This window comes from Mus pahari, chromosome 20, assembly GCF_900095145.1.
Source record: "Mus pahari chromosome 20, PAHARI_EIJ_v1.1, whole genome shotgun sequence".
Taxonomy (NCBI): domain Eukaryota; kingdom Metazoa; phylum Chordata; class Mammalia; order Rodentia; family Muridae; genus Mus; species Mus pahari.
The window spans coordinates 17,487,029-17,509,255 of NC_034609.1; the positions used below are offsets into that span (position 1 = coordinate 17,487,029).

At 41.9% G+C, this 22,227-nt stretch overlaps 1 protein-coding gene across 2 annotated transcripts in view; it reads right to left on the reverse strand.

Moving 5' to 3' along the window:
* Positions 1-399: 399 nt before the first annotated feature.
* LOC110337200 (carboxylesterase 1E) overlaps positions 400-22,227 on the reverse strand; it is a 26,358-nt gene continuing 4,530 nt past the window's right edge. The window contains exons 2-14 of one of the 2 annotated variants that reach the window (XM_029532553.1): positions 21,704-21,911; positions 19,584-19,728; positions 17,341-17,474; positions 15,502-15,655; positions 13,033-13,137; positions 12,102-12,206; positions 10,281-10,319; positions 8,377-8,517; positions 6,886-6,966; positions 6,497-6,644; positions 2,005-2,136; positions 1,003-1,075; positions 400-758 (exon numbers count right to left, since the gene is read on the reverse strand). In XM_029532553.1, coding sequence (XP_029388413.1) covers positions 587-758; positions 1,003-1,075; positions 2,005-2,136; positions 6,497-6,644; positions 6,886-6,966; positions 8,377-8,517; positions 10,281-10,319; positions 12,102-12,206; positions 13,033-13,137; positions 15,502-15,655; positions 17,341-17,474; positions 19,584-19,728; positions 21,704-21,911 — 1,637 coding nt within the window. In that variant the 3' untranslated portion in view covers positions 400-586. The remainder of the gene's footprint in view (positions 759-1,002; positions 1,076-2,004; positions 2,137-6,496; positions 6,645-6,885; positions 6,967-8,376; positions 8,518-10,280; positions 10,320-12,101; positions 12,207-13,032; positions 13,138-15,501; positions 15,656-17,340; positions 17,475-19,583; positions 19,729-21,703; positions 21,912-22,227) is intronic. The other variant, XM_021219971.2, reaches the window with a different exon arrangement.

Below are 22,227 nucleotides of genomic sequence, written 5' to 3' on the forward strand. Positions count from 1 at the left end.
GAGCAGGGACTTATGCCTTTCTTATGATTCATACCTGCTCAGGATTTTTCTCATAAACTTGTGGTAGATGTACATGGAGAAATCAGTTATATGTGTAACTCTTCCTTGGATCCGTGGTTCCAGGCACCTTTTAACTTTCCTATTAGCCTCCACTTCTCCTTAACAGCTCATCAAACCCTTTAAATTTCTTCATGTATTGATGCATTGATGCCAAAATCCCTACTTGTTTCCCCCATACTTGTCTTCCTTAGATTTCTGGATAATCATACCACAAATGGATTCTCTGAAGAACCATCTTCCTATGACATTGCCTCTCTCTGAGGAGCATACATTCATTTCCAGTCTACAATATTGATTTGATTTATGGAACAAAATTTATTTTTTTCAAATTGAGTCCACATGTGCAAATATTCTCTCCCTGCCCTCTGTCCACCCACTCCCACCACACAATTCTGCAGCCTCCCCAAAGCCTTGGCCACAGTCATCTTCCATGTGAAGTAGTCTCATTTGGGCTCCCCTGAGGCTGAGGCTGAGGCTGAGGCTGAGGCTGAGGCTGAGGCTGAGGCTGAGGCTGGCAGTCTCCCAGTCACAGCTCAGTGTGTTCTGTCTGCAGTTGCTTCTTAGCCAAAAGTTCAGTCCAGAAAGCCACTTCTTTTTCTTTTAGTTTCTGGGCTTGTTGAGTGGTGGCTCCAATCTGCAGATAACCTTCCTTCTGGTCATACTTCGGCCAGTGGGGCAGCCCTTGTCCATTGGGATTCCTGGGAACAGAATAAAATGGAATTCCTTAAAGCTGTTATGTGTTCCCTACCTTCCCGTGATATTTATAGGGTTTTGTCTCTCCTAAAGACCTGTGCACCACAAATAGGGGGTGGAAAAAGGAGCACCATTGTTACACAGGGATGGAGCCAATCAGTTAAATTTTAAAAGCTACCTCTTCCTTCCGGGTACCCTACTGTCTCATCTCACCCATCAACTTGGCTCCATCTGCGTTACTAGACTCACCCATTCCTAGCAAAGTTTGCCCAGAATTTCATCATCATCTTGCTGAGATTAATCTCTTCTTCTGAGGTACCACCTGTGAGGAATAAGAATAATCTTTTTGATTCAGTTCATGGTTCATGAGCTAATGAGAGCGGTATCACTCAAGAGATTATTAAAAGAGTCGAGTTTGGGCTTTTACATCAAAGCTGTAGAATCAAAAACTTTATTACTAGAGGGCTGTGCTTCGCTGGTGTATACTTTCTGTCTGAGAATAACTGATCTACTATACAGTAGGCATGTAGTATATTCTGCTATGATCATTCTAGTCTACTTGATATGAAAATGCCACAGATGAAGAATTCTCTGGATCACAGGGCGTATTGGATTTCTGGCTCTTGCATCTTTTCTTATGTATTCCCCACAAGCCCACAATTAGATGTACAATGGCTCTAAGATGTAATCTTGGGAGCTATAGAGTATATCATAAAAAGCCATGAGGTGGCTCACAGTCATGAATTCTAGCAACTACTAGAAGTTGAAGTACTAAAGACATTCTGAAAGGTTTTCTTTGCATATTGTATTAATTACAATAGAGGTAAACTATCACATACAGATAGGTATGCATATAGGCAGACTGATGCACATGACATCTGACCCATCCATTACTCATATTCTGATTTGTCATGCTGAGTAGGAACAGCTTGACCTCATCTTCACTTATATTCTGAAATGTCATTATGAATGAGGATTTAATTATGGATGGGACACTCGGGTGCCATTTCTCTTGGTGCACTACTGATAAGGATCTTGATAAAGAGTATTGCTGGCTGCTCAGAAGTACGTTCCTTTCCCTATCTATGCTGGAGTGGGAGAAAGCCTGGGAACTTGAGAGTTAAGCTCATCCCTGTTACACTGAGTTGAGAAATGAACATCAAGAGAGGAGGAGAAATATGCTCAAGGCCACGGAAGCCTTGGAACACAAAGCTCCGAATTGCAAGCTCACAGGCAGCAAAGCACCATTACCTCTTAAAATTGGGGCCCCGAAGACAGAGTAGATTTCATCTCCATGGTCTCCCACCACCGTATCTGGTTTCATTTCTGATGAGAAGCTTGGGCGATATTGAAACTCATACATGTAAGTGGGGGCTCCAGCATCTGAGAAGACACAGGTTCACATACCATTCATATCTCCAGACACAAACTTGGATGGCATCAAGGCCTTTGTAATGCAGGAGACCTCGGAGTATCAGTGCAAAAAGAGAAATACTTCAACCGAAGCTTCTTGATGTGCTTAGCACTGGGCAGTTAGTGGGAGGAGACAGTGATGTTCATGTGAGGGAAAAGATTTATGAATGCCCTGCATCCAGTAAGCACACTGCGTTGCTCAATGATAACCCACAAACATTCATTCATCTCAAGATCCACACCCTGCTGGGTGTCCTTCATTCAGTCATGTTTTAAGCATTCTTGGTGGGTTTTTTTCCCCACCTATTCTGAAAAATGTGAGGCACTTCCAAGATATTTGTCTGAAAGTGAAGATTTCTAAAGATAAATACATGTAAACATGGAGCACTAGTGACTTTTGTCTCAGGAGTATGATGTTGGAGAAAGCTGTTGTTCATAAGTGAGAGAATAACAGCTTTCTCAGACAAATCAAATCTTATGAAAGTCACCACTCTAGACATACCTTACTTTCCTCATTAAACATAAATATAGAGATGGATAACATGGTACAAATGAAAACACAAAAGTCAATGATACAGAACAGAGAACAATACTTAGAATGGCCATGATGATGCGTACAGCAAGCTTATTCTCAGTATAGGGACAAAACAATAGTATTGTGAAACATGCCTAAGTCAAATAATAGCTATAGCTATAACTAAATCAAATGATAGCTATAGCCAAATTTTGTCATTACAAAGTGATATACATTCTGATCATAAAGACATAAAAGTGTGCAGTAGAGGGAGTTGAAATGTGGAGTTGTTCTAGCAAACTTGTTCTTAGCATCCTAAACTAGAGCATCTCCATGTTAGAGAATCTGAAGCACCAAAGAGGTCGGGTGTAATAACATCACAAAGGTGCTTCAATACAATAGCACGGTCAATGATGGCTCATTCAGATAGAAAATTGCTAAGGAAATGGGTCTTGGTCAGTATTTTGGGAAGAATCCATTTAATAGCTTTGCACATAATATTGCACCCAACAATACATATTATTTTCAAGCACTCACTGAACATTCTCTTGAGTAGATCCTATGTGAGGACACAAGGCAATGCCGAGGTAATACAAGAAGATTGGAATTAGAGACAGCATCTTTTCTGATCACAATGGTTTGAAATCAGACATAGACACCAGGAACAATTTTAGACAACTGATAGACTCTTGGAAATAAACATGGTCTTGAGTCACTAATATGTCTGTTATGAAACCAAGGGGAAATTTTAAAGCATATTGAAACAGGGATGGAGAGGTAGCTCACTGGGGAAGAGCTTGCCACACAAATGTGAGGATGAGTGTTTGGATACCCGATATGCATGCCAGTATAGCCTGCCTCTGGCATTACAGGCTGATGTAATCCTAGCATGCTGGAGGCATAGATCGGGATCTCTGGAGAACTCTTGACTAGTTAGACCAGCTGAACAATCAAGCCCTGAGTTCAAGCCAGAGGCCCTATCTCAGGATTTAAAGTAGAGAGCAACAGAGGTCTGGTGTTCACACACAAGTGTGTGCCCACACACATATGAACATTCATGTACATGTGTGTTTACCACATATACACAAACACATACATACAAATGTGTGCACACAAAAGTGGAGTCATAGCTTGCCAAAACTAATGAGATATAGCCAAAGTAGTTGTATGAGAAACATTCATAGCATTAAACAACTTCATTATAAAAAGAGGAAAAATATCAAAAGATCCACAGTTACATTAAAGGGATCTAAAAGAATAACAAAGTAAACCCAAGGGTAGCAGAAAGAACAAATAATTATGATTGATAAAAAGCAAGGAACTGTAGAGTTGGCTCAACAGTTAAGAGTACTGGCTGCTCTTCTAGAGGACCTGGGTTCAATTCTTAGCATCCAGTTCTTAGCACCCACATGGAGGCTCACAACCATAGGCTGCTACAATCCTAGGAGATCCAATATCCTCTTCTGACTTCCATGGACACAAGGCACACACACACGGTGTCTAGACATATATGACAATAAAATGCCAACAAACATAAAACTAATTAAATAAGAGGGTTTTTTTTCATGAGTTTCTTTTTTCTTTCTTTTTTAAAAGAAAAGCAAAACTAATAAACTTAGTTGAACTAAGAAAAAGAGAAGATTTACACAAAGGAAAGACTTGGTGTTATATACGATGCCAGGGAAGGAGAATGGAGCATAAGAAGGTACTACAGACTATTTTATATACAGACTTTCGATAACCTAAGAGAAAAAAAATAATATGTTGTCCATTCAATATAGTCTACCAGAAATAAAGTAGGGGCTGGAGGGTTGGCTTAGTAGAAAGGAGGAATGGTATTCTTCCTCAGGACCTGAGTCCTCAACACCCACATGGGGCAGCTCCAAAAGATTCAGTACAGTCTTCTGACTTTCACAGGCACCTGTGTATGTACACACATACATATACATATACATATACATATACATATACATATACATATACATATACATATACATATACATATACATATACATATATGTACATACACATACACATACATATACATATACACATACATGCATACACACTATACATACACACACACATAAACACACAATACACACACAAAATACACACACACACAATACACACACATATACACACTACAAATAGATCGAATCAGTGATAACATTAACCTCCTATCAGTGAACATCACAAGTTCTGATGACTTCCCAGATGGGTTACACTAATCCTTAGGGGAAAAACTAGTATCAGCCCAAATGCTCACCCTAAGTTTCTTTTAAAAAATCAAGGAAGATGGAATAGTTTTAGTTCAAACTAAATACGAGAAATACTATAAAAAATATATCATATTTTCTATAAGTATAGATGCAAAAGCACTCAAGAAGATGCTAGTACGTTGAAGTGTAAAGGCAAATCCAGCTTCATGCAGTAATATTTATCACTAAGATGTGAAAAGTGATTTATTCTTGTGATATGTAGCATTATCATCTTAATTAAGACCAACCTGGTTTACAGAGTGAGTTCTGGGCCAGCCTACATAATAAGGCCCTATCTAAAAAAGTAAAAACAAAAGTAGTCAAAATACCTACATTATACAAAGTGTTCTGCCAGTTTTGTGTAGTTCCTATCAAAATTTAAAGTCAATATTCACAGACATAGAAACAGTAATTCTAAATTCATATGAAATCACATTGCAGAGAGTAAACATAGACACATGTGCACACATATACACACACAAATGCATACATGCATGCACATACTAAAGGCAATCACAAGTAATAAGAGCAGTGCTTAACGTCTCATCCAGTACTTTCATGCTGTACTAAAACACATAATTAGAATAACAAACTGTAACAACAACAAAAGGTAGACACACTGACCAGTAGAACCTAAATGGAGCTCAACGTGAACCCAAAACACAGCTAATTGTGATTAGAATGTGTTATGACTTTCCATTTCATGAGAAAAATTTGTGTTGTATCTTTCATCTAGAATAAGCATAGTTTGTATCATGGATTCCCCATTGTTGTTGGACATTCTAAGACCAAAGAACACCCAGAAAAAGAAAATCACTTCAGTAGTTGCTGCTTGGAAGTAGATTGCCACATGCAGTAGTGTTTGACTGGACACTTATCTCACATGATAAACAAAAGAAAAAAATAGAAAATTGGATTGTAAGTCTAATTCACAATGGGAAACTAAAACATAGAGGAAGAAAGCCTACATGATGTTGGCTAGAACATGGCTCTCTGGGTTTGATTCCAAAAGTGGAGACAACCCAGGTAAAAACTGTAAAATGAAAATAGATATCCCAGTGTAAAACCTATTCATGGGAAGGAAAAATAATGAATAACACATGCTGTTGCTGTGACACTTGCTCCTGTTCCCAGCCTGACTTCTGTCTGCATTCCACCATCTGTCACTCTTTACCTAAGGGTTCTTTGTCTGGTTACTACAGACTGCTCTGCTGACTACTCAGATGGGATCGCCTTGGGTTATGTGTTCTGCTGGTTTCCCAGCCCTCCCCAGACCCAGCTCCAGTGAATATATTCTTAGCCTCTGTGCCTTCCTCTGACTGCCTCTTGTCCCAACTCATATTTTCTGGGATCAACTCCCACTTACTCCATATTTCAGTGAGTTTCACAGATGATTTTGGCCTAAATCAAAGAGGACAATACTAAGAGAAGGCCAAAATGCAGCCTTAGAGGCTTGATATTGGTAGTTTCCCATTTGCAACTGTTTGTGGGTAAGCCAGTCACAGAGAAAAGGGGGCAAAATAAGTCTGTCTCCTGTTCAACCTCAGGGACTCACCTCTATGTCCACGGGAGACAATCACAGATGGGACCCCGAATACCACATCCCCAATCAATTCCAGAAGTTGGTCTTTATTTCCACCTGTGTCATCTGCATTTCTTAAATACTTCTCGATGGCCACTGGAATTGCATCCTCAGGGATGTTCTAGAATGGATGAGGAAAGTGACAGCGTGGCTTGGATGACTCCTCCAGCTTGTTGGTTCATTGACTATGAATCACTTGAACCCTGAACAAGTCCTGGGCAGTGATGTGGGAACATCAGGAAAACTGGGGACAGAGAGAGGACTCCATTCTTTTCCTGAAATTCTGTAGGTTTATAATTTGGGGCAAGTTCACAACTTTTCTTTGTTTCTCAACCAGCTGTCATGGTCCCCAGGATACTTACAAGAAGAAAAGAGGACTTCTTCAAGAGTGCCGTGGCTGTCATCTGGTCCAATTTCACATCAGAGGGTGGGTAGTTCATCATCTACTTAAAAACATTGGTTAACATCACTTTAAAAACAGACATTATCAGAATGGAGCATACAGGCAAACTATAGCAAAGCAGATACAGATATTCAGTTGGGCTTTGATGGGCAATTCTGTTTATGAGCTTTAAAAGAATCAGGGAAACAGATGGATTTTTACAGAAATCCGGTCACGACCAATGATATCCTAAATATGTGTATTGATTAGGCTAGGGAGCACAATGACCCTCAAAGCAGAGAGGAAATAAAACCTCACAGATGTAAAAGAGAAAGCAAAAGCCATCCATTGCATTCTTTGGTATCTATAAGGCCCTTCTGGAGTGAGGCTGGTGACACTCTCAGCCTGTCTCAGTCCTATACAGAGACTTGGTCTAATTCCAGTATAGCTTCTAGCACCCCAAAGCCACGTGAAGGATAATACTGGTCTCTTTATAATGACTGTGCTGGCCAAGTCTGCTGCTTTCAGAAATTCATCTTCAGCTAAGACATGGTAAGGGTAGACAGCCACCAACGCCTGCTCCAAACTGACTATAGAAACCTTGGGGTTGGCCTTACTTCTCTGCCTGTGGCAACCTCACACCCAAAGACTCAAATGCTTGAGAATAAATGTTCATCCTTTTGTAACCTCTCTGGGATGTAAACACCCAGGGTGGCGATTCTTTCCATCTCAACCATGTTGGTGCCCTTACTTCCTCGTGACCTTCTACCTGTCATGAAGATGAGTTTTGAATAAGAAATCTAGTGTCTATCTACCCAGACTCTGCACTCACTCCACGGCTCCTTTCTCAGCTTCTCCAGCCTTGTAACATCTCCAGCATTAGTGATGTTTCTATCTGGGACTTGAGTTCAAGTCATGTTTGAGCTTTCTTTCCCTTGCTACCCTATTTGCAGGTGAAACCTTCCTTGTTCTTGAACCTAATGTCTGGCTTCCGTTATTATCTTTGAAAAGGAAAAGCCCTTCTTTCCCTTTAAGAGGGTATTATTATAAGTCATGACAGAGAAACTTTGAATCTTTCAATGCTGTGAAATGAGAACGTATGCAGAGATTTGTGGGAAATAAGTCCAAGTCCATGGTGGAAGTTGTGCTTCCCAGTCAGACTCCTCTGAACTTCCAGCCCTTTCCATTTAGAGACACTCATGTTTGTCTGAATGCCTGGATTTTATTTTTGTAGGCCTTCTCAGCCTGTGCATTCTGAATACCTAAGTTTAATGGAGTGGCAAACTGTTCCTTGAGATAAGATTCCCAGGACTGGACCACCCAGGTTTAAAGTTAGCCAGAAAATGTCTCCAAGGATGTATTCATGTGTAACAAGAGACAGATGCCCTAGGTATAAGCAGAGGTCCAGGAAGAAAGAAAGGTTGGGGGGAGTGATGGGTAGGGGATGGTCTTATCGTCTGTTCATGCTCACAGTTGGCAGAATCCAGCCAAACTCTTGCTTGTTGATTCCCACGATGTAGGGCACAGTGTTGAAGTTCTTCTCAGCCAGGATCTCTTCTGGTGCCTTTGGCAGCAACACTCCATCAAGCACAGTGGGAACAAAGGGATGGTTCTGAGGAAGAGAACAACACAGTGCCTGGGAACAATCTGTCTCCCTCTCTGACTTTCTAATGGAGAAGCTAGAAAATAGACACTGTGGGGACTTGGGGTACTAAGAAGGAAATTAATGGTGTATGTGCCACAATGGCCTGATTTGGGGCATCTCAGGAGTAAGTTGAGGGTGGCAAGGAAGAAGAGGGGCCCTTAGCTGAAATTAAATGTATATTATTATAGAATATGTATTTCCATCTGTAGTAGATTATATCATTCAGAGTGATTCTCACTATTCCTGATAGTTATGCCTGCGAAGTTGACATAAATTCTGCATCAGTGAATTCTGAGCCACTGTTGCTGGGGACTTAATGGGGTAGGCTTCTGGAGACCTGCTCTCAACATTCTAATCAACCTTGTATTATATGTGGGTCCCAGTTTTAAAAACATGTTATATAACTAATCTATTACAAGTAATCGACATGTAGAACTTATTTGTAATAAAACATCAGATTAATAGGGCTTAGCATTTCCCTGACCATGGGTTACATAAGAATAAATTTCTTTGGCTTCTGATTCACTATCATGAAGTCTACTGTGAGTTTTTAAATGCGTTGTCTCATGAATCCACTAATTTGCCTAATTTCCCATCTCTTCCTGCCTTTTTCACACACTGAAGGTATCACCTGACTACTCTGCTCTTTCTCTTTTGGGTGTAGTGTCATGTTGGCTCATCAGCACTGGCTTCAAGGTCAAGAGGCACCAGAACTCAGGCCTGGCAGAAGCCCAGCTATTGCTCATGTTTTCTCCCCAAGGTTGGTCACAGCCTGTCATGCCCCGGAGACAATGGACTTATCAGCAGCACTATGCTCTAGAGCATCTTAAGCAGAGAAATAACTTAAAGCAGCAGACATTGAAAATTGGTAGTAAATAGGCCACACGGTGGACATGTGTAATTATCAATGATGAGACAAGAAGATAAAACTTTACTGCAAATAGGATGCTAGGCCCACAGGACTCCCACTTGGTTCCCACCTCTCATTCCCATACTTCCCAATCAATTTAATTCTAATAGAAAACATGTCATTACATATTTTTTCTTCTGCTACATACCTTCCCTACTAGGACAGAAGTCTCCAATAAAGCAGTAGATTATATGTACTTTACTGTTATGTCTCTGCTGTTAAATCAGCTCTGGACACAAAGTAAGTTCTTAATAAATCATTACTGGGTACCTGAAAGACTCTCATTTCATACGACCCTTTAAGGAAGTTCTGGGATCCGTGAAGAAATAAACACAGAGGACAGGACCATAGCTGGCAATAGCTGGGTATTGAAAAGGCAGGAGGGAAAAAAATGGTGGGTAGACTTTCTTAGGTCACAAGAGAATGAAAGTCTAGGCTCCTCCCTGCATGGCTCATCAGCCTGTTCCTTTCACAAAACATCTCTGCCTCCCGATAGTGGGATGTTCTAGCGAAGCCTGTCCCTGCAAGCCCCTTTTGGGAATGAGGAATATGAATGAGAAGGGGACAAGGGGCCAAATAACCCCAGGGTACAGAGTTCTTGACCACAGTCCTCCACAGAGAGTTGGGAATAAGTTCAATTCTAGTCTGGGATCTTTCTGTCTATGCTAACTGACAAGTGAATGAGTGGTTTCTCCTCTCTTGGCCTCCAGAATGCACACAAAGAAATAACCAGAATTCCACAAACAGAAGTCTTATTATTTGGAGTTAAAGCACTGTTAAAACTCAAGAGGAGTCTAATCCAAAAGGTGATAATCTTTACCTGTCTGGAGTCTCCATGCAAATCCAGCTTAAAAAGATTCTGTGAAGATAAGACAGAGGTTGTGTTAGGCAGCCATCCTGAGTGCCAAGCTGATTCTCTGAGTTGGATTTAGGGTGTGACCAAGTCTCTCTTTCCTGATTCCTACAGTGTTCTCTGTCTTTGTGCACTGTGTGTGTGTGTGTGTGTGTGTGTGTGTGTGTGTGTGTGTGTGTGTGTGTTGGGGCAGGGGGCAGAATCAGGGTCGTTGGAGCTCTGGAAAGCCACCTACTATGGGCAGCTGTCCTCTTCATTTTTCCACCTATGTGTTCTCCTACAACACCCCATGGTTCCTCTACAGAAACAGTGAAAGCAATGTGATTGTATGTGGGGTATATGGGGACTTGCAGGGAGATTGTAAGATGGGCTGAAGTGACAGGAGATAATGCTTGCCTAAATCTAACATTCTTCCTTCTGATGTCATAAGTTTTGGCGACTCCAGTTGCCATGGGGCTATACCCCCAAATATAAAGAACAGTTCAAAGATACCTTCAAGATAGTATAGAGTTTATACCAAATACACCAATAACATTTGGAGAAAGTTAGCTTCTAAAGAGATGCCATGTAGATCTTGAGTGATGCTATCTTCAGCCTTCCAGAAAACAAGCCTCCTCCACAGAGAAGCCAGCCAGAAATGATGGCCAACAGAGGGACAGAGACTGGAAAATGCTAAGTATGATCTTAGCACCTGGATCTAGCTACATCCTGAGTCCTCTCTGCTCCGGAATGTCTTAGATGTTAGTTACTGGAAGACTCAGTCACAATACATTCCTGAAGTGAGTGTTCTAGTACTGTGTTCGAAAACTCCAATGCCCATGCTCACTAAAATTCTATTGCACTTTCCTGTGTTTTACATTTACCATGTTCAGTGTGATTACAATGTGACACTTACTAAAGAATCTGACCCATGCATGGAAAGCAACTGCATTTCGGGTCTACCAGCCAAGGTAGGCCTTTCTCTAAGTCTCTATGACTCTTTTCCCCTCTCCCTCCCACCCCTCTTTATTGTCTCTCAATGAAAAGTCAGAGAAGCACCTTCAAAACTCCTAGAGAAATGTCATGTGATCTTAGGTTCTCTGGAATTCCCAAAGATACAAACTAACCCTGTATGTAATGGGTATGCCTATGATTGAAAGATATATTTTCCCATTCTGGATATACAAAAGATGTGAAACATACACCAAGGAGAATACCTGTAATACCATCACTGAAGATGGTGAAACAGGGATTTTTCAGAGAACAACCAACCAGATACATAGTGAGATCACCTCAGAAATCCAAAGAGAAAGAGGAAACAGCTGTTTTTAACTCTGAAAAACATAGACTTCACTATTTTTTGAGCATGATCTACTTGAATCCAAGACCCAAAGCCATATTGGGTTCAACCCATATCTATACTAGACCAATGAACTGGTTTCAGTGAATTTGATAGAGGGATGGATATATGGAAGATAATAAATGGTTGGGCCCGTAACTTTCATTGACTCTATAGACATAGTCTCTGGAAACATGAAAAAGTAGGTAATAACTGTTATAATGTAGATAGCTTCTAAATCAGTCAAATGATACTTTATAATGAAAAAAACACTGAGAGTTTTCCGTTATAAAAGAGAGAAAGAGAGAAAGAAAAACAATCTCAATAACACAGAAGGCTGCTACTGTTGCCAAGAGACAAGAGGATGTCCTGAGTTGTTTCTCCAAAACTGCAGAAGAGATGAAGTGAAGAAGTCTGAGGTAAAGTACAAGGTTGGGGAGCACTGGGAGAGGCCAACCAATTTCACCTACCAATTTTAGTGTGGTCTCCAAGAGCTCTTCCTCTGTCTTCTGGCGAAGGCAGTGAACCATGGCAACTGAAGTGGTGTTTTTACAACCAGATATGACAGCAATTTTCTTCAACAGATCACAGGTCACAAGCAAAGGTCAAGAGTGGTACTTAAACCTCTGTCAATACAGCCTAGGGTTCTATCCAATACCCAGTTTCTACTGATGATACACGATTGCCCCAAATTCTCAGTACCAGCAGGTGTGGGTTCTGGGCCCCTCCAAGTGTTGCCTCTGTGAGTAATTGGGATTTGATACAGACTATTTAAATATTTGAGCCTGTGCTACTTTATAATTTGTTAAGTGGAATCAGGTGTTGTGGCGCATTCCTTTAATCCCAGCACTTGTGAGGCAGAAGCAGGTGGATTTTGGAGAGTTCTAGGACAGCCTGGTCTATAGAGTAAGTTCCAGGGCAGCCAGGGTTACATAGGGAGACCCCCATCTTAAAAAAGAAAACTAATTTGTTAAGTTGACATAACATTGTGAATGTGGATGTGTTAAGAGAAGCCAGTGTGGTAAGGAAAAAGAACCAAGAATTCTACTGTCTAGTGTAGAGTTACTCACTCCACACTCTGGCCAGGTGTCTTTTGCCACCCACACTCACATATGAACTGTATCTTTCCTACGAGGAAAAATTACCCATGTGATATACTCAGGGGAATGCTCGCTGCCATATCGAAACTTGTACTGAGTTGTCAGGTGTCTAAGGAACATGATTCACCAAAAAAAAAAAAAAAAAAAAAAAAAAAATCACTTCAGAACTTGCAGATCTTGGCCTAGTTGTGAGCCCCAAATAAGCTCTAGTCATTGAAAATGTCAACTGTACCCAATAGCAAGAGAGATTTGTGACAAGAGGAGACAAAAGGATACAGGAACAGCACTGGGTAGAATTTACCTCAGCCAAGGGCCTGGTGTTCTTCTTAACCAGGCCTGCAGTGAGGGCCACACCACTTTCAGAAATGGCCCTGTGGAAGAGATTCTTGGCCAAGGGAGACAACACCTGACAGAGACAAGTAGAGAAGGAGACTTTATACTCAGTGACTCACAAGATTCTGTGGGACCAGTGTTTGGACTCCGTTTGATCACCTTGATGACCGTGTGAAGCCTCCCCCTTGGTTCTGCTCGCTCCTGGCCAATGTGGGATTGCCTCTGTGGCCCCACATGGCAGCCAGCACCAAATTCTACCTGACCCTGTGGCTGAACTTCATTTGGACATCCCCCTGGACACATTCACAGAAAACATCCAAAGAGTCAGAAGAAGGAAAAACTGAAAGCCAAGTCCATTTTAACAGACGGGTGTTCACACACTGAGTTCCGAAGCAGAGAAAGCAGATGACCATGCAAAGGGAAACTGCAAACAAGCAGGCATGTAGTCGATGATGTGTATTTCAAAGTAAAGTTAATTATAAGATTATAAGAGATAGGGAACACAGAGAGACCCTGTCTCGAAAAAAAAAAAAAAAAAGAGATAGGGAACACTATATATTAATAAAGGATGAATTTATCTAGAAGGCACCACAATTATAAGCAAACATTTAGAGCCTCTTAATTTTATAAAACAATCACTAAGGGACATGAAAGGCCACCCAGGATATGAAGCAAAAGTATTGGAGGACTTCATTATGCAACCCTCGTATTAAGAAAGGTCTTCCAAACTAGAAATGAGCAAAGACATCTCAGAGCTAAAATATGCCATGGATCAACTGTATTTAACAGATTTATTCAAAATATTCCACCCAAGATGTAGGGAATACCAAGGCTTCTTAACTGCTAATGGAAACTTCTCCAAAACTGTCATGTCAGAGTCCACAGATAAAACATTAAAAAGTACTAAGAAATTGCAATTATTCCTTGTTCCTAATGGGATCTCAGTGAAATACAAGTAGAATCAATAACAAGTATTTAAAAATATCTCATCTTAAGCAAATTACAATATCAATATTATGGAACTATGTTAAAATTAATTAAATTTGTCCTTCAACTCATTCCAATTTATCATCACATTGTACATAATATATGGAGGAAATTGAAGTTATTGATTGTAAGCATGAAATCAATATATTATGTGAAAAACATTGTAATTCAGGAACTAATAAAGAAAATGAACTGCAATGCTTTTTTGTATAAATTAGGAGATTACTTATAATATTTAGTTATCTCATCAAGATGATAGCATGAAAAAGACCTTGGACTCTCTTCCTAGAACAAAAATATTTCAGTTACTGAACAAAATAATCCTATGTGATGAAGTTTCCAAAATAGCCCATGTGTAGAAGAATCCAAATAGAGTACAAGCTAAAGCTAGTTTTTAGTGTTCCTTTAGGGTCAGAAGTGAAGACACAAGCTATAACTCTATATATTTGTTATGTAAGGGGAAATCATGGCAGAATTAAACTAACATTTAAAAACTGATAAAAAGAAAAGTTATGCAACATGAATAAGTGAAAGAGACACAAGAACACACATACATACACAATGGAAAGGAGAGAGGATGGAAGGCGGGTTTACAGGAGAGAGGTGGTAGATACATGTAGGATTCCAAAGGTTGTGGAAATACTACAGTCATACACGTCCAAATGTCCTCTTTGAATTTATCTGCACTTTCCCTTATCTCTGGGGAAAGCAAGATCATTTTTCCTCAAATAATCAGCCACATGTTTGAAAAGTATGGTGATGGGTTTGCACTCTGATCAGTTCTCAGGGAGTGGGCGGGTCACTGAGGACTTCCAGAAGTTTCCGTAGATCCCCACAGTGTCTCCCACTCCTTGTCTCCACACCAAGTTGATTCCTCATACCATCAGAATGTGTCTGAGACCTCTCCCTGTCGAAGCATTTGTCTACCCTGCCTCACAACTGTCTTTCCATTCCCACCTGGACCCTCAGTCCCAGACACTGCTGCCCTTTTTATTGGGTTTTCAAAGCCACAAGACTACTTAAGATGACCCCCTGACTGCTCCAAGTACTCCAGTTCCCTCAATGTATAGGTCTAGCTTGGAGCCAAATAGTGGTGCCTGAACTACCCCATGCCCTTCCCTTTTATGATCTGTAGTCTATTTTCAACACTTCTTTCCCCCAAAAGTGAATTATAAGTTAATGTGCTGAGCAAAGAGAAAAAGAACTCAATCTCGTGAGAAGAGAAATAATATATAGCAGGTGCTTTTTTTATGGTAGGGCATAAAAGTGCCTCTTAGAAGTGGGGGAGTGTTTGGTTCTTAGTTTTCCATTGTCTAATGTTGAGCAATGAACGTAACAACCTGAATCTAGGTATTGAAATCAAAGTTCCCCATGGCTAGGGTGTCTGGTCTCCAAGGGATCCTATCAGCAGATAGCATACTTAGTAAGGCCTGGTCCCAGGGACACTTACAAGAACAGAGACACTTTCACCTCCTGCTGACTCTCCGAAGATGGTCACAGAGCCTGGGTCACCTCCAAAGTTGGCAATGTTGCCCTGGACCCAGTGCAGTGCAGCCACCTGGTCCAAGTGACCCCAGTTCCCCCTGCTGTGTTCATCCCCTGTGCTGCAAGAAACCAGGATGAAAGTAGATATGTCATGAGAGGATTCTCAGGGCTAGGAGTGAGCTGGGGGCTCTTAGTGAAATAAGCTGTGCTCTGCAGTCCTAATACATATCTTCATCAGCCCCTCATCTCTCTAGCAATGTGCTATCTGGGACTCTACACTCATTTTTCAGGAACAGTGTTGCCTACGAGCTCGTGAGTGCTCATCTGGAAACGAGACAGTCAAAACCCCCAACTTCTGAGTCCATTCAGTTCATACTACAGAGCTTAGTGAACATGAACAAGTGGGAAGAAGTTTTAGTATCAAGAAATGGAAGTTCTTTGAAAATAAAAATAAATCTAGCTTACAAAAGATGTAGGGATGGGGAGAGGGGAGGTGACCGTGGGTGATATACTTCAGACTGCAGGACCAAGAAAGGCCTCTTGGGAGCAGAGCTAGCTAATAGAGACCTGAGTAAAATGAGCATGCAGGCTTATGAATATCATAAAATATTACTGCTTGTTATAAGAAGCAGCAGCTACAGAGGACCTTGGAGCCATAGAGCCAAATATCTGGGTGTCGTTATCAACAGACACAAGCAGAGCAGGTGCTGAGAGCCCTGATAAGAGATTCCACACGTGTATGGAAATGATCTTCAGGAAGAAGATATGATTCAGCTCCTGTCTGTCATAGCATTCTGGCTACTCTGTAGAAAACTCATGCCTTAAAAGTAACAGGTTTATTAAACAACAAAACAAAACACTGGTCATAATAATACTCCAGTCATAAACTGTAAGACTTTAATCAGACTGGAAGCCAAGAAAAGATGCTAAGTAGCTGAAGTCAGTTTTTTTTTTTTTTTTTTTTTTTTGAAGGTGGAGCCAAAAGGACTGGTTCATTGGTTAGACGTTGAGTTTAAGAAAACAGTGGAGCTCAAAATGTCCTCCAGACTTTGATGCCTCAAGCAAGCAGGAGGCAGCATGGCCAGCATCAGCACAGTGGGATGCAGGAAAAGGAGGAAGGCTTTGTTCTCCCCCCTCGGCTCAGAATAGCAGGAGTATGCCATAATTCAATCCACCCCCTACAGCAATGTGCCCACTCTGCAAAACGTGGTCCAGAAGTAGCTGTTATCTATGTCTGGAATCACACAGGGAACAACACATAAATCAGCTTAGAAGAAAGTGTAATAGATGGAGAATGAATGGAGAGGCGAGGTCCATCAGTGGAGGAGCAAGATGCCTTCACTAGAACCCAATCCTGGTGTCTTTGTTCTGGCAGTTGTTATATCTGGATGTGTTCATATAAAAGAATGGTGGAGTACTAGAGCCTGTAAAATGTGAGGTGCAGTGAAAGGCCATTAAGTCACTGGGTGCACTGCCCTTGGTGAGCTCACGGCACCAGGGTTAGTTCCCTAGTGAGCCAGGTATAAAAATAGCAAGGCTTCCTCAGCTATCTCCCTCCAGCTTTCTGTCTCGTGTGTGATCTCTTCTGCATCTTGAAGATTCCATTTCTGTTCCTCTACTATATTGATCTCAATATGAGGGCCCACAGCAGACCTCAAACAGAAGGAAAACCGTATCTTGGATGACCAGCCTCTGAAATTCTCAACTCAATAATATTTTCCTTATGCATATCACAAGTGTTGATCTGGTATTCTGATATATAATAAGAAAACAGACTAATGTGGGGGGCTAGTTCAAACTCTACCTGAAGAATCCCCAGATGCCCAGACGGTATTGAATGACCACCACCACGACATTTTCATGGGTAGACAGGGCCAGTCCATCATAGGTTGATGCCCCACCTAACACGAGTCCACCTCCATGGATCCACACCATCACCTGGAAAAAGGCACAGCAACACAGATTATCAGAAAGCTCTGAAGGGCCGTAGAAATTGTCTAGTTTGGTTGCCTAAATCTAAGCTGACTCAAGTTTGACATCATGGAAGCCATACTAGTACCAAACAAGGCTGCATGCAACAGGCAGTCTTTTTCTACCATGCTGGGGCCTAGAATGTCATCTTCCCCATCATTTCTTGCCTTTCTTCAAATACTCATGAGCCCTGTCTTTACAGGCCTCCTTAAACTGTAAGCATCATCATAGAAACATCTGAGGCCAGTGATGTTATGTCACCCCAGCACTCCACCCTCCGCATGCTAGGGCTTTATGTCAATGGCTCAAGTTCATCTTTCTCAGACTCCAGGTCTGACTGTGCATATGGTGACACTGAGTGCAACAAGATGAAGGAATAAGTGACCTAGTGAGGAGGCCCCTGAGCCTGGTCCTCCTCTTCTTCCTTTCTTCCTCCCTTTCTCCTCTCTCTGTCTCTCTCTGTCTCTCTCTGTCTCTCTCTGTCTGTCTCTGTCTCTTTCTCTCTGTGTGTGTGTGTCTCTCTCTCAGATAAGGGTTTGATTTTTAAGACAGAATAATGATAGCTGGCTCAGTACTTGCTATGTAGCCCAGGCTAACATCAAACTTACTCAAATACTTCTGGCTCAACGGCTTCTCTAGAGTGGAGTGGATGTTTCTTGACTAGTCTTTTTTTTTCTTTTTTCTGATGCAGGGGATCACACTCAAGGCCTTGAGCATCCAGACAGCTACTCTCCCACCAAGCTACACTGTTGTCCCTCTTCTTTGTCTTGATATCCTCCATTAGTCCAGTTGGCTGAGGTGGTGATCAGAAGAAAGGAGAAGAATCAGTAACAGAAGAAAGGACAGCATCAGAGCCGGAGGAACACCCTGCAGCTACTACAGGGCCAGAGGCAGACATCATGGCATTTGGGGACAGCACAGCTGTGTGCAAAGTTTACAGAAGCACAGCAGTCACAGAACCAGCAAGGGGCGTGACATCAGCAACATCAATAGAAGCATCAGTAGTAGCAAAATGCAGTGATAGTGACCACCCTAGAAACAGCAGCCACTATAGTTGCTATAGCAGCGAGAGGCAGATAAAGTATCCCAGAGAATAGCAAGGACAGATGCAAGAGGAAGCAGAGAAATGAAGACTACAGAGTGTGGATAGCTAAGGCTTGGAGAGGAATAGGACCACAAAAGCCAGAGAAGAGATGCATCAGGTCTTGTCCGCTATAAGAGTTTCAGAGAGTTCCTGGGCCTTATGGACCCCAGGTCTCAGCAACTCTTGTTCCGGGATGGAACAGTAGCAATAGCTATCAGGGGCTGGGTAATCCTGATACACAGGTCTGAAATCTGTAATGCTTGCTGGGCTGTAGTACTAGGGAATCCCAACAACTAACTAAATTGGAAGCTACAATGCTAGACCCTGCCCAGAGAATGGAGTGTAGCCCGGAAGCTACTCTCTGGGGGAAGGAGGCCCTCTGACTTCTATAACTGCCAAAGAACTATAACATGTGCCATTATAGGGCCAATAGCTCCAGTCCCAGAAGCAATCTCAACATCTGCAACACAGCAGGATATCTGCCCCTAGCTGTAGGTTATTGCCACAGAGGCTCTCAGAAGCAGTTCTTCTTCTTACTGACTCACAATTCCCAGGGCAAAGGAACTGCCAGCAGATGTCTGGCAAATAACTATAGGTAATCAGTTTTTCCTTCTATTTGTGTGAGAAAACCAGGGCAGATTATATTTTAGCTATAAGACCATCTTTCCCAAACACCAGTTTAACACACAAGGAAACAAAGTCACAGATGGTAAGAGAAGCTACTCAATGTTGTACTGCTTTGGAGACTCATGCAATGAAGAGTACATCACAAGCAATATTCCCAGATTTCAGTGGACCTAGAAGGCAAATACCATTGCTTGGTGTCCCTAGGGAAAAATCAAAAGAAAAATGTCTTCTATGATGGATGGAAGTTCTGGGCCTCTGAATCAGTTCATTCCTGTGGTGCCCCTGCCTCTAGCTATTTTAAGCCCTTCCAGTTGTATGGAGGAGCCAGATGCTGAAGCTCAGGTTAGAACAGTTCCACAACTTACTGGCAATCTATCACTCTTTGTCAAGTCAGCAGGAGTATAAATATTTAGGTAGAGACAATCTTCAGAAAACTGGAGAGCAATGTTCTCTTTCCTGTTAGTTAGGAGGTCATTGACTATTTGCCCTGTCACTGGGTCTTGGGAACACCTGTGAGAAGAGAGAAAACACCCAAGGTTTCATCAGACCCAAACTGGAAACATTACCTGGCGTCAACCTTCCTCTGGGAGTTGTAAATCCATAAGTTATTATCACCCCATGGGGACACTGGAATAAAGATACCCCAGGAGCCATGGGAACGGCACCCTGTGGCTGCAGTCTCCCTGTCCTACAGCAAGTGAACCACTTATTGTATCTCCCTTCCCAGAGTCTTAGATCTACCCTGGGCAAAGGGAACATAGGTGCTCATATATTTGGCTTGCCCTTGGAGAGGACGCTCCTTATACTGGCTAGATAGGGTCCTGTGCTCTGCTGAGCTTTGTACAGTGGGTTAAAAAGTTGACTAAGATTCTCTATGAGGTGAACATGGACTAGTCCTGGGGTGACTGCCATCGGTCCCAGAAATGCTCTCAACTGGCAAACCTGTTGAGACATCAGCATCTCATCAGTAACTCAAAGACTTGCTTTCCAGTTCGGCTTCACCCACTGATAAGCTGGGTGACCCTGAAGGATTTCCTGACCTGGCTCCCAGTCTGCCAGGTCTCAGCAAGAAGGCTGCTATGTCCAAGAGCTTTGCGACACTGGCCTGCTAGGATTTTGCCATCAATTATTTGAAGTAACCACTGTTGCTCTCATAAAAGACTTCAAAGGCCATTCAAGATTAAAGTTAGTAATGGTACTGATGTCTTCCAGTGTGGAAGACTGATTTACATTATATGCTCACACATTAATGCCTTGGGTGAACTTCAGGGTAGGCTCCACCTTCATCTAAATTTCATAGATGAGAAGACATAGCACAGGGTGGTCAGAGAACCAGTTAAACATCTCACCACCTTGAAGACCCATGCTGGGCAGTGCTTATTTTCCCAGTACATTACAAGCCATGTTCCCAGATCTTGGTGGACTCAGAAGCCAAGCATTATTGGCTTGTAGAAGCATCATTTAGAAGCAGCTGCTGAGACCTTAAGATGTCAGGGTGACACAGAAATGAATGCCAGGTACAGAAATGAATCAATAAAAATGGTTCTACATTTCATTCTGGGAACTTTTCTTACATTATGGAGGGAAAGGGTGTAATAGTCACAAAAGCAGTAACTCAAATATCAAAAGAGGACTCTTACGTTCACAAAGATTTTAACACAATTGAAATATGATCATTGCATTATTTGTTTCCCCATAAGCAGAATAAAACTATTTCAGTAAGCCTAAGGTTTAGGCAGAGTTTGTTAATGGAGATGCTCTGGAGAAAATTTAAGAATAGGTTCATAGTCTTTGGTTCAATAATTATATTTCTTGGGACTTATCCTCAAGTATTCATGAATATGTGGAGTAGTTCCAACAATTCATGTTGATCATATGTTAAAGACTTGGTGCATGTCATGCAGTGATACTGAAATTAAGATGACTAAAAGCAACAGTACAAGAGTCAGTGGCAGAGGGTGACTGAGGCTGCCAGCATACTCATAAGTGAGGGAGGCATTCATCAGAGCCATGGAGGCCTGTGACTGACAAGAGACTGGAAATGTGTCAGATGGCAGTGACAGCTGTTTCTGGGTAGCATCCTGGGTGGGGTCACTTTCCTCATCCTTTGTTTCCTAACTCTTCTGTAGTAAGCACACATTAAATAAATAACAAAAACAAACCAAACAGTGGGAGTTCAAGTAGTACACCATGAAGAAAGGGTTCTAGGCGACCGGGCAGTTCTAAGTGGTTCAACTTTCCACCATGTTCTTCTATTTCTAGCAGTTGGAAACCTTTCGTTATGGATGAGGAAATATGTACTGCGGGCATACAGAGAAAAAGATCCTGGAAAGGAAACCTTGGACTTGGGTACACTGAAGTCCTCCACAGTGTTCTTGATGCCAAAACAAAGTAGAAGCCAGTAAGAGGACAGTGCTGTCCCTTCCTATGTCACTGTGAGTCAGGTTTCCTCCAAAAGAGGCACAGGCCCACCCTTGCAACTTACATAGGAGGGTAGGAGGTGGCGTTCTTCACAGAGCTCCAGGGCTCTGCAGGCTGTGGTGGAGCAAATCTCAGGGATCCAAGAGGGGGCTTGGCAAAGGGGACTCCCAGGAAGACGGCCACAGGCTGTGCGAATCCTTCTAAGCTGGTGTACTTTCCCAGGACTTTGCCTTGCTTGGTGTCCACCACGGGGGGTGAGGATGGTTGTCCTGCTGGATGAGAGAAAAAGAGAGTGTAGCAGGGAGGAAAACTCAGACCAGGATCTAATAGGGTTTCCGTTTTCTAAGCATGATACCTTGAATTAACTGCCATAGCTCCATAAGCCTTGGTATCTTCTCAAATAAGATAATGATGAAGGAAGCAGTCCTTATTTTAGAGGGCTGATGGAAGGGGCAAATGGGAATTGCACAAGAAAAGCATTTAAGCAAAGAGTCGTGGCTATTCTCAATGTTTGTGACCTGGAGTATAATCCTCAAAAGTCTCTGGAAGCATGGACCCATTAAAGACTTGGTACTGTCCCATCAAAGT